Here is a 12377-nt window from a genome sequence, read left to right on the forward strand (position 1 = left end):
ATCAAGCAGCGGCGCAGCCGCACCAATTTCACTCTGGAGCAGCTCAACGAGCTGGAGCGCCTGTTCGACGAGACGCACTACCCGGACGCCTTCATGCGCGAGGAGCTCAGCCAGAGGCTCGGGTTGTCGGAGGCGCGCGTGCAGGTACGGGACACTTTCTTAAATATGACAAAGTGCGGCTCGTATTTTTTTTTTTTTTATGAACGCAGGCGTAAATTTTGCGGTGGCGCAAAAATGAGTTTGATGCAGAAAAATAGCGCCGGTTTGCTCAGCGTTGGTGTTTTGGAGGGAGTTGTGCGCGTTGAAAGGCTGCGCGTGCTCAGGGAGCTGTCGCGCTGCTTCATCACTTTTTCGGCTCTTGTTTTATTCATATGTACTTACATGATTCTGCGCTGGCGCAAACGTAAAGGGGGGTTAGCGCCACTCTTCTTCAGGGCTGCTGTGGTTGCTGTGATTCTTCGAGGGTTCTTTAGTGGAGGCTAAGGCTCTGCTTGGAGCCGCGAGTTTGTCATGGTGAAAGGATTCTTTAGATGGCGTTGCATGTGGGTATTCTAAGGGTTCTGCAATGCCTACAGAAGAACCCTAAACGACATAAAACTGTTTCCAAGTACAAGCTACATAGAACCATGCATAACACATCATCGATCTGAAGAACCATTCCACCATGCAGGGAACCATTTTTGCATGCAAAAGGGTTCTATATATGACTCATTGGTGCAAACAGATCCACTGTCTTTACTACAGAACCCTTAAAGAACCCATAAAGAGGTTTAAAATACTCAGTCCAGTAAGAACACAAACCTATAAAATATATACGCGTGTACACAATAGGGGTGGATTCACCGCAGGGAACCTGTTTAGAGACCTGTTGTGATAATAATGCTGAGTTTCTACACTTTCTAAGCGTGAGGCAGCGATTATGGCGCTGTGCTGTGCGGAGGGAGTTAGAGGAGGGCTGCTGAACTCTGCGTGGGAGTGATGGAAAGAAAGGTCCGAGATTTGTTGTGGAGATCGGGGCTGATGGAAAGCATGGCCTGTGTTCTTCTGAGCTGTTTAGTTTCGCTTCATTTTAATGGAAGAATTTGTTTGACTCGAATCAAACCAGTTCGACCACATGAAGCAACTTACGTTTTTTAGGTTGACAAAATATTTATGGCACGGACAGAATGTCAGACTGTGTAGCCAGTTCTGCGGTCTCGCTTGCGGTTTGAGTCTTTTGGTGCATTTTCATGGAAAAAAAACAAAAACAAAACCAAAAAAAAACGGGCTTGTCCAGGTGACGGCTTTGGCCACTTCAGTCCTAATTGCCACCTTGTTTGAACATGAATTAGAGACCTACAGGCCCCGAGCCACTAGAACCACAGTCCCTGCAGAGCAAGCAGAGGGCTGATTAGAACCCAGCTGGGATGAGAACAGAGCTGAGCACGAGCGTTTCTGCTGTTTGCTGGGATGAAAAGCTCCAAAGACAGAGGAACCAAGTTGACAACTCAGCTTACCTTCTCCAAGTGATGAAAACCAGCGGTGTGTACTTTGTTCTGAAGGGATACAAGTTTTCTTTGACCCTGTTAGAGTCGCAGAGTTGCTCTATTTCCTTCACTTGACTGGTAGTTTGGCCCTAATTTCTGTTTAACTCTGATTTGTAGTGTGACGCTAATTTCTTTCTAATTTGCATTTGCATCTCTTTTGTATTTGTCACTGATTGACATGTATTTTATTTCGGTTAGGCTCTATTTGGCTTGCATTTGGCTCTATTTTGTTTTGATTCGGCACCGTTTGATTCATTTTTGCTCCGTTTTATTTCTTTAGGCTGTAATTCTATTTGCATGAGTGCATCTGATTCGTCTCTTATTTTGCGTTTGCGTCACTTGTTAAGTGAAATTGCGCCAATCTCTATTTTAATCGTCTCACCCGCAATTTTATTAAGCCGCTCTCGGTTTTTTATTGCGCTTCGGAGGCTGCAAGGGGATTAGATTATAGTTCTGATGGGCGTGTTTACAAATCAATACACTCTGGAAACTGGAACCAGACCTTGTTCGTCTCCTTCTTTAAAATAAACAATTTTGGGAGCACAAATTTGTGACGGTAGCGCTTTTCTTTTTTTTTTAAGGGGCGACCATCTGCGCAGAAACCTAATAAGCTGCGTTCGTTAAGACCCTCAGTCCGCTCGTGTAAGGAGAGACGAGCCACTGAAGCCCACTAATAATGACAATGAACATTAGACATCAGTACTGATGGGGGATTGATCAAAAATCAAAAGGACCAAAAAAAAAACAACAATATCGTCTTTCACTCTCTTCATCCATTCAGCCCGGCGCTGTGAAAATGTGAATGTATCCAGAAGTCCTAGGAAAAAAGTGAACTGAGGGTCTCCTCTGGTCGCTTTGTGTCCCCAGCGCGGATTACCATAAATTATGTATCATTTTTTACCCCCAGGAAGATCTGATGCTTTAGCGGCGTTCACAGGGCGCTCGATTCTAAAAAATTGTTTCTTAGAGCAAAGCATGCTGGAAGCAGACCTGTCTGAGCCCGGTTCGTCGATTAGGGGCCTTGTCAATGAGCTGGATGCGCTATAAATCGTTTAAACGCCGCACCCGCCTCCCCGCTCCGTTCCTAATTTTCGACGGCGGTCGCAAAATTTCGTTTTAATTAGCGGGTAAAGCGTTTTTTTTTGGATTTTAAAACGCTTTGCGGGCTCATTTTCCAAACGAAATATCTCAGGTTGGGTCTGAGTCCAGGCTGCGCTTCATCTGCCCACCTCTCTGTGGGGGGATTCAGAGTAGATTAACATAGTAATGAGACGCCTAATCTCGAAATCCCAGATACTCATAACAAAAAAAAAAAAAACATTTAGTAAAAAAAGGAAGAAAGAAAGAAAGAAGCGTCTTCAAACGGGGGGCTTTGTGCCCAAACTTGTTCTGACGCTAATTAAAGTGAACCGCGCGCCATTAGGCGAATCACTGACATAAATTTTGGTGCAGATAAAGGTAATTAATTTGGCGCGTCTGCTAATGCTTTGTCAGATCGGCTTCATCGCGCTCCGATCTCAGCGCTGGTGTTCGGTATCAGCCAGTCGATTCGGAGCTTCTGGGAGGCTGATGGAAAGATGAAACCGGGGCTGAGAGACAGAGCCAGTTTATTATGAGCCGCTTTAACATGCGCGTTTCCATCAGCCCCCTCTCCTCCTCCATTATTTATCCCTCTCTAATGCGCTCCTTTTCTTTTTTCTTCTCTTTTTTTTTGGGGTGGATAATTCATTCGTGTTTATGTAGGGATGCACATTATTATTATTATTATTATTATTATTATTATTATTATTATTATTATTATTACATTTCATTCTTACGTTTTTATTTCGTTCCATATTTTTAATGTCATGTGTTTTTATTTATATTCTGGATTTTTTTTATTTGTCATATGGTCGCCTGCTCGTCCTTGCGCCCCCTAATCATCAAACTGTGGGCTTAAGCGTCATTAATATTTCAGAGCTCCTCGGGGACGCGCGCAGTTTTGTCCTCCTTGTCATTTCCAAAGGAGTCGCGTTTGCGCGCTCGTGCTTGAATGTAATGACGTATGTTTTGTTTTTTAATTATGATTTATTATTATTATTATTATTATTATTATTATTATTATAGCTGATTTATTAATGATTTGTTTTTCTCCTCGCAGGTTTGGTTCCAGAACCGGAGAGCGAAGTGCAGAAAACAGGAGAACCAGCTTCATAAAGGTGAGCCGCTCTATTTCTGCCTTTATCTCACTGTAATAAGCCCACAGAAAAGCGCGAGTCTTCACGGAGGACTGGGACGATTTTTACTGCATTCGTTAAAAACAAACAGATTTCAGACCTGCAGATTTGATCAGACACGCTTTCAGGCTGGATTCAGGCATTCTGGGTCATCAGGTAACAGGAGGCTTGAAGAACCTTGAATTCCAATTTCAGCTGATGTTGTTGCTTAATCCTGCAAACAGCATTATTAAATTTAAAAAATACATATATTTAGTGGGAAATATAATAAAATCAATGTTTCACAATAGGGCCCATTATTAGTCTTCTTCATTACCTTTAAATATACTATCCCATAATACACAACACACTGTTTTATAATATGTAACACAGTATTATAATACTTAACACACTGGTACACTATGGTAAAAATGTCAATTCGTTCCTGTGTGTTTAACTTATTTTGGGGATCATAATGAGGAACATTTGAGTTGACTGCAATACCTAACACAGAGCTATGTAATACCCAACACACTGTCCCATAATACTCAACACAGAGCTATGTAATACCCAACACACTGTCCCATAATACTCAACACAGTCTTGTAATACCCAACACATTGTCCCATAATACTCAACACAGTCTTGTAATACCCAACACATTGTCCCATAATACTCAACACAGTCTTGTAATACCCAACACATTGTCTTATTATACCCAACACATTGTCTTATTATACCCAACACATTGTCTTATTATACTCAACACAGTCTTGTAATACCCAACACATTGTCTTATAATACTCAACACAGTCTTCTAATGCCCAACACATTGTCTTATAATACTCAACACAGTCTTCTAATGCCCAACACATTGTCTTATAATAGTCAACACAGTCTTGTAATACCCAACACATTGTCTTGTATTACTCAACACAGTCTTGTAATACCCAACACATTGTCTTATAATACTCAACACAGTCCTGTAATACTCAACATACTGTCCCATAATACTTAACACAGCCGTACAATACCCAACACACTGCCATTTAATACTTAACATGGTGTCACATTACCCAACATATTGTTCCATAATAATTAATATAGTCTTTAAATACCCAACATACTGTCCCATCATATTTAGTACAGTCTTGTAATAACCAACACACTGTCCCATAATATCTAAGTCTTATAATACTTAACATACAGTCCCATTATACTTAGCACAGTCCTGTAATACCCAACACATTGTCCCATAATATCTTGGTCTTATAATACCAACACACTGCCATTTAATACTTAACATAGTCTCACATTACCCAACATATTGTTCCATAATAATTAATATAGTCTTTAAATACCCAACATACTGTCCCATCATATTTAGTACAGTCTTGTAATAACCAACACACTGTCCCATAATATCTAAGTCTTATAATACTTAACATACAGTCCCATTATACTTAGCACAGTCCTGTAATACCCAACACATTGTCCCATAATATCTTGGTCTTATAATACCAACACACTGCCATTTAATACTTAACATAGTCTCACATTACCCAACATATTGTTCCATAATAATTAATATAGTCTTTAAATACCCAACATACTGTCCCATGATACTTAACAGTCTTGTAATACCAAACACACTGTCCCATATTATCTGTCTTATAATACCTAACACACTGTCCCATGATACTCAGCACAGTCCTGAAATACCCAACACACTGTCCCATAATATCTAGGTCTTATAATAACCAACATACTGCCCCATGATACTTAACACAGTCTTGTAATACCCAACAAACTGTCCCATAACACTTAACACAGTCTTATAATACCTAACATACTGACCCATAATACTTAACACAGCCTGATAATACCCCACATACCACCTTTGAATTCTTAATATAGTCTCACATTACCCAACATACTGTTCCATGATAATTATCAGCCGTTAAATACTCAACAAACCTTCCCATAATACTTAACACAGTCTTATATTTCCCCGCATACCACCCTGTATAACTAGCACAGTCTTATAATACCCAACACACTGTCCCATAGTACTTAATCATCTTATGACATCCAGCACACTTATCATTCCTGACACACCTTTATAAAGCCCTATATTTTGTCTAACACATTGTTATTTTACCCAGCACACAGTCAACACTCTTCAAATACCAAACACTTATAATATGTTACACAGTGCACCAAAATACACACAACACATTATCTCATATTACCTAACACACTGTCCTAAAATACCTAGCATACTGCCTTTTATTACCCAACACACTATTCCTATGATACCTAACACACTGCCCTATAATACCTAACATCTTATGTTATAAACTTGCTACACCAACATGCTACACCATATCATTTAACTTAGGGTGATATTAATAAACAGACAATACTAAACACACATTCCCAAAATACCCAACACTCAGTCAAATAATACTTAACACATTGTCCCTAACATATTGTCCAGCATACCATCGCATATCAGTCAGTGCTATCTAACTATTATTTAACTTGTTATCTCTGTTATCCAATCTAACTTTAATCTTACCTAACACACAATACCCAACACACTGTCTCATAGGACCTGATTCTCCCATAAGAGCAGGCCCAGTTGGATTTATATGTTGCACAATACACACATACAAGAGCACGGTGAGCACGTAGAGCATGGAGTGAAAGCTGCAGGTGGGTGTTAGGTGGTGTAATCCATGCTGGGGGCTTCTGGAGTGTCTCCACGAGAGCTTCAAACCCCATGTGAAGGAGGAAAGCCCAGACAAATCGCCTCTCTCATTTTTTTTGCAGGGGTGCTCATCGGAGCTGCGAGTCAGTTCGAAGCATGTCGTGTCGCGCCATATGTCAACGTGGGAGCTCTGCGCATGCCGTTCCAACAGGCAAGTGGCTCTGAGGCGTATGCATGGTCTTTGACAGAAGCCAGTGCCCACAGTGCTGCTCTGGTGCAGGCCGGCTCCAACTGCTATGGAATAGATCCTAGGTTTCTGATGTGGAAGCATTCTGCAAACGCTACATCGAGGGTCAGCTTACATTATATCAATGCCCAAGTGAAGGCAGTTGATCTGCTCTGACACTTCTCTGGCCTGCTCAGTCAGGTCATGCTAAAGCTACAGCATCTCCTTAACCACAGGTGGCCTACACATGTTCTTACCTCAATGAAATAAAGCCTCAAGCAGGAGGAACAGAATCCAGATTGAGCAGGAGTGAGAAGGTCTTGGGCCTATAAATTCCTGGTAGAAGTTCCCGGTAGAACTGTAGTGGAACTTCTTAGTCCACCCAGCATTTATCAGTATAGGAAGTGAAGTTTGTTTGGCTTGGATCTTCTCTTTCTGGATGCTGGCTTGGCCTAATAATACATTTCCAAAGCTCAAAAATGAGAGGAGCAAAAACATGAAGTTCAACTATAAAACAAAAGGACTAGAACGGGCCGCCTTTCCTCACAAACACTTGAGTAGAAGTACACGCTTAAAAAAAGGCGGTTCTTCCAGGATTCTTTAGCAAAGACAAAGGTTCTATTTAGAACCATGAGGTCTATATAGCACCATTTGCATGTTTAAATGGTTGTTTGCAAGGTGAAATGGTTCTTAATCTCCATCAATCTGAAGAACTATTATACCATTCAAAGAACCATGTAATCATCAATATATATATCTCGCATCTCCAAAATGGTAACTTTACCGTAGAAGGATAAAACGTACTACATTTTTAATGTAAGTCAATGGAACCAGAAGTTTTTCTAAGTCATTTTGGGTCATTTCTTGTAGTCCATTTATCATTAACTGTATGTACAATGTAAAGAGCAACAAGCATTTTCAAAATATGTAAAAAACTGGAAAACAACAAAAATGGAGATACAAGGTTTTGTTCCGACACCTCAAATATGGAAACGTAGAATAAAAAAAGGGAATTTCAAAGATTTTTTAAAAAATTCTATATAGTTCTCTATTGTGGAGATTAACTCATTCAGAGTGGTTTGGTGTAAAATATTTGATTGTAGAGACTCAGATTTCCTTACAGTGGTGGTGATGGGAACCAGGGGTCGCCATGACTACAACACAAACATAGACATTTTATTTACCATCCAAAACCACCAGTGAACCTACACATTCTGAGTTTTATATGGACTGCTGATGATGGTAAAATTGTTATAAATATGAAAGAAAAGTGTAATGACTTTCTGTGGGGGAGCTTTTAGAGGTGGACGTCTGGTTCCTATCACCACCACTGTGAACAGTTCTGACTCTGTAAGTTTCTCTAGAACAGAGTTTCACACCAAACCACTCTGAACGACTCGTTTAACTTTTTAAAGACTTACTTATGGAGAACTTAGAGAAAAACTGGTGGAGGTCACAGAATTTCACAGAATTCAGAACAACTGAAATATGACGCTGCTGTTGAAAACTCACTGAATAACAGTTGATAGAAGCTACTAACTAGGATTGAATTGTCTAGTTAGCATGATGTGTTACCCGCTTTAAAGGTGGTTCTTTAAGGGTTCTTTAGCAAAGACAAAGGTTCTACTTAGAATGGTGAACCATTTCATACTTGCGATTCTTTGCATGGTAAAATCAGATTGATGGAGAATGTGTTGTATGTGGTTCTATATAGCACCAAAAAGGGTTCTGCTATTGTATACAAGCTTGACATTGAAACAAAGCCGAAAACTTTTAATGCCACAAAGAACCATTTGTGGACATGGGTCTATATAGAACTCAGGGTTCTAAACAGGACTATCGCCTTTACTAAAGAACCCTCTGGAGAACCATCCTTTTTAAGAATGTAAATTCAAAATACTCAGAGAAGAAGCAGCCAGTCAACTACGAAACACGAACAAACCCATTCGGCTCTGGCCTTAATGTACTGTACCCTTATGTCATATGTATTAGTGTGTAGTATGTATCATAATTCAAGCTGCTTAAAGATGATTTGTGAGGACTGTGGAATATTATTCAGATATTCTGAGCTGATTTGGGACACTTTAACACATTAAGACACTTTTGTTTATTTCAATTTCAGGCGATGCTATACTTTCTAAATGAGCGAAAGCATACTGCAGATCAGGTCAGTAAAAAATAAAACTATTTTTGAAAATTGAAAAAAAAAAAGAAAGGCTTTATTCAAGACCACTGAGATGAGCGTCCCAAATAAGGATGACATGGGAAACGTTTGTTTTCTCTAATTTCAGCTGATGCATACTTGCCTATAAATATACATAGGCTTATTTACATAGTAACTTTTAGCAGGGAATGGATCAAAAGAATGCTTTTATCATTTGGGGCCTACGATTTATGTCCAATGTCACCATGTAATGCACTGTCCCTCAATACCTAACACACTACATATGACCATATACACACACTTGCATAAAATATGTAAAGCTGTAAACTGGCAAAAGCATGCAGGGGTATCCCACCAAAATTCTAAAATTTCTGAAACAAATTGGTTAGGAAGTAAACAGCATCACTCAGAGTGGTTTGGCGTGAAACGCTCTGTTACAGAGAAACTCACTAAGTCAGAACTGTTCACAGTAGTGGTGATAGGAACCAGACGACCACCTCTAAAAGCTCCCTCACAGAAAGATATTACATGTGGTTATGAATACACACGGTTCAGGATAGTTTTATGAAAGTTTGCGCATAAAATTTATTCCTAAAATAAACTTATGGTGTAGAGGTATAAGTGAGGCAAAATAGTGCCCGAATTAAATTGATTATTTCAGAGGTTCCGCTATTTCACCACCATCAACATTCCATAGAAATATCTGAAGACTCGTGTAGGTTCACTGGTGGTTTGGGTAGTGAAAAAAGTGTCTATATCTGTGTTGTAGTCATGGCGACGCCTGGTTCCTATCACCACCACTGTAAAGAGATCTGAACCATTTCACAGCAAATCGCTCTGAATCTCTCTGCTTACATCTCACACACTGAACGAGGTAGAAATTGGTGGTGGTGGTGAAACATTGGTGGAATCGCCCTGTAAATGCTACACTTGAATTTTCTCATTTTTTCCCTGGTGGAAATCTTTTATGCAGCTCACTTAAGGTAAAAAATAAACACTTAAGGCCATAATGTCTTTTATGCAAGTGTCCCGTAATACCATAACATGCTCTTAGTCTACAGAGAAGAGCAAGCTCATGCCATCATTACCCACCTCTGGTTGCAGTGCCTGTGCATTTATGTAGCAATTCAAAATCACATTTTTATGAATTAAAGGGGAATTCCACCAAAATCTGAAAAGTGTCAATAAACATTCAGTCATTCAGAGTGGGTTTGGTGTGAAATGGTTCAGAAGCCTTTACAGTGGTGGTGATAGGAACCAGGGGTCACCATGTTTATGGGGGCTGTTTTCCCTCATCAAAGTTTTTTTTTTTTTTAAAGACATTTTGGACCGAAATATTTTTATATAGTAGTGAAACAATATCTCAATCATCAGGCCCCTTTTTCATAACCATAACGGCTGAAAATGATGCAGCTTCTGAACTGAAACAGTAAATAACCAGGTTAACTTGTAGGTTATCACTTGTATTTTGCATCTATTTATTACCTTATTAAATGGTTCAACGAACTGTAAAATTAACCCTCAAAGTAGTTTTTGAAATATTTTTAAAGTGTAGTCCTGAGGCATTAAACACGTCATGCGTCTCATTCCCATCACCACCACTGTGAACAATTCTGACAAGAACTCAGAACACCCCGGACCACTTTCCATGATTACGCAGAAATTTCTGAAAAATGGGTGGACTTCCCCTTTCGATGATATCTGAGCATGTACAATTTGCCCTGCTGTTGGACTTCTTGCTGCTTTTCTAGTTGCCCTCTCGCTTAAGTTAACACTGTCCCCCCCTCCTTCTCCACCCCCCTCCCCTCCCCTCCCCTGTACCGTCCCGTAGGATAGTCATAGCAACGTGCCGCCCTTCTCCTTTCAGGTGCAGGCGCAGCTGCAGCTGGACAGCGCCGTGGCGCACGCGGCGCACCACCACCTACACTCGCACCTGGCGGCGCACGCGCCCTACATGATGTTCCCGGCGCCGCCCTTCGGCCTGCCGCTGGCCACGCTGGCCGCGGAGTCCGCCTCGGCCGCGTCCGTGGCTGCGGCGGCGGCGGCGGCCAAGAACAGCAACAAGAACTCCAGCATCGCTGACCTGCGCCTGAAGGCCAAGAAGCACGCGGCCGCGCTCGGCCTGTGACCCGCGCGCGCGGCGGGGATGGGCGGGGCTCGGCCCGGCCTGTGACCCGGGACTGAGGCGGTAGAGCGGTGGAGAGGACGGACGGGAAACGAACCCAGAACCATCACCACCATCACTACCACCGCCACTAGGGCGCGAGAGCGAGGACACTGCTTATGCCTTTGTGACGAAGGAGCGAAGGACGCACGCGGCAGAGTGAAGGAGAGGCTATTTATGAGATATTAAACAAAAACAAACTGTGAAGTGGACACGAAGGAGAAAGGAGACCAAAACTCTTCAGAACTTTTTTTGTGTGCATAGTTATATAATAACGTTGGACGTTGGGCTCTCCAGCACGCGCTGTTTTAATATGTCGTTATTATTATTATTATTATTAATTATTATTATTATTACTATTATTATTGCTACTATCGTGATCCTGAAATTCAAGAGGCTGGCCTCGTTTTATTCGACACTGAGGAAAAACTGCGGACACTTTGTGCGGAAAAAAACACACCCCTCAAGTAAACCATAATAATAACACAAAGACAAAATTGCCTCGTGCAGTGCCCTGTGACGTAAGCGGGGGCTCGAGCTCTTCTTTTTTTGTGGTGCAAGTGGAAGTGCGTTGAGACTAAGACTAGAATTACAACGAAAAAAAAAAGAAAAATGCTAATCTTCTGACTGACCCCATGGCAGGTCAATAAAGTGTCCACTTTCCAATTGTTTTTTTTTTTCAGTTGGTTGCATTAAAGTCCATGTATTAATGTGTAGAATTTAAAAAAAGAGTAACTAAGTGCTGGAAACTGGTACGGGCACAACAATGTACAAACTGTTCATAGAAGAAAAAAAAACGAGAATTATTTTTTGTTGTTTTGTTTTTCTTTTTCTCTTCATTTTTTTTCTCAAGGTGTGTACAAAACAAACAAACAAGCAAACGTGGCTTTCTGTATGGTGGTGTTTTTTTTTTGTTTTGTTTTTTTATAAAGATTGAAGTATAAAACGTCACCTCCAATGCAGGCTGGATGATCGCCGAACGCGTTTGAACGTTTTTTTTTACAAAAAAAAAAAACAATAATAAAAAAATGAATCTTTAATTTCGTCATTACTGTGAACTCTCACGTGTTCTCCATTCAGAATAAATCCACGGGAACTCTTTTTTTAAAGGTGTGATTGTCCTGTAAATTTCTATTTATTACATTTTTTTATTTCTATTTCGTTTTTTTTGTTGTTTTTTTTTTAGTAGCTCTTATTTATTGTCTCGATCTTTTCAGCGGCTTCTCTGCGAAGAAGGCAGAGCGTCTCCTTCAGCTGTTTGGAGACTCATCTCATCTCAATATTGGAGATTTTAATAATTGATGGGGGAAAAAAACACACTGCGTTTTTGCGTTGAAGATTTGTGATTGCGACTGTTTTCCTTTGCCGCTTAGTTAGCAGCTAACAGGA

The 12377-nt window shown here is 40.6% G+C and overlaps 1 protein-coding gene across 4 annotated transcripts in view; it reads left to right on the forward strand.

Annotated features, from left to right (window-relative positions):
• Nucleotides 1-12063, forward strand: part of shox2 (short stature homeobox 2) — a 14095-nt gene extending 2032 nt beyond the window's left edge. The window contains exons 2-6 of one of the 4 annotated variants that reach the window (XM_037547735.1): nucleotides 1-144; nucleotides 3667-3724; nucleotides 6557-6645; nucleotides 8783-8827; nucleotides 10656-12063. The exon at nucleotides 1-144 is cut by the window's left edge and continues 65 nt beyond it. In XM_037547735.1, coding sequence (XP_037403632.1) covers nucleotides 1-144; nucleotides 3667-3724; nucleotides 6557-6645; nucleotides 8783-8827; nucleotides 10656-10952 — 633 coding nt within the window. In that variant the 3' untranslated portion in view covers nucleotides 10953-12063. The remainder of the gene's footprint in view (nucleotides 145-3666; nucleotides 3725-6556; nucleotides 6646-8782; nucleotides 8828-10655) is intronic. The other 3 variants (XM_017691858.2, XM_037547736.1, XM_017691859.2) reach the window with 3 other exon arrangements.
• The last annotated feature ends 314 nt before the right edge of the window (nucleotides 12064-12377 follow it).

Source organism: Pygocentrus nattereri, chromosome 19, assembly GCF_015220715.1.
Source record: "Pygocentrus nattereri isolate fPygNat1 chromosome 19, fPygNat1.pri, whole genome shotgun sequence".
In the NCBI taxonomy this organism is placed as follows: domain Eukaryota; kingdom Metazoa; phylum Chordata; class Actinopteri; order Characiformes; family Serrasalmidae; genus Pygocentrus; species Pygocentrus nattereri.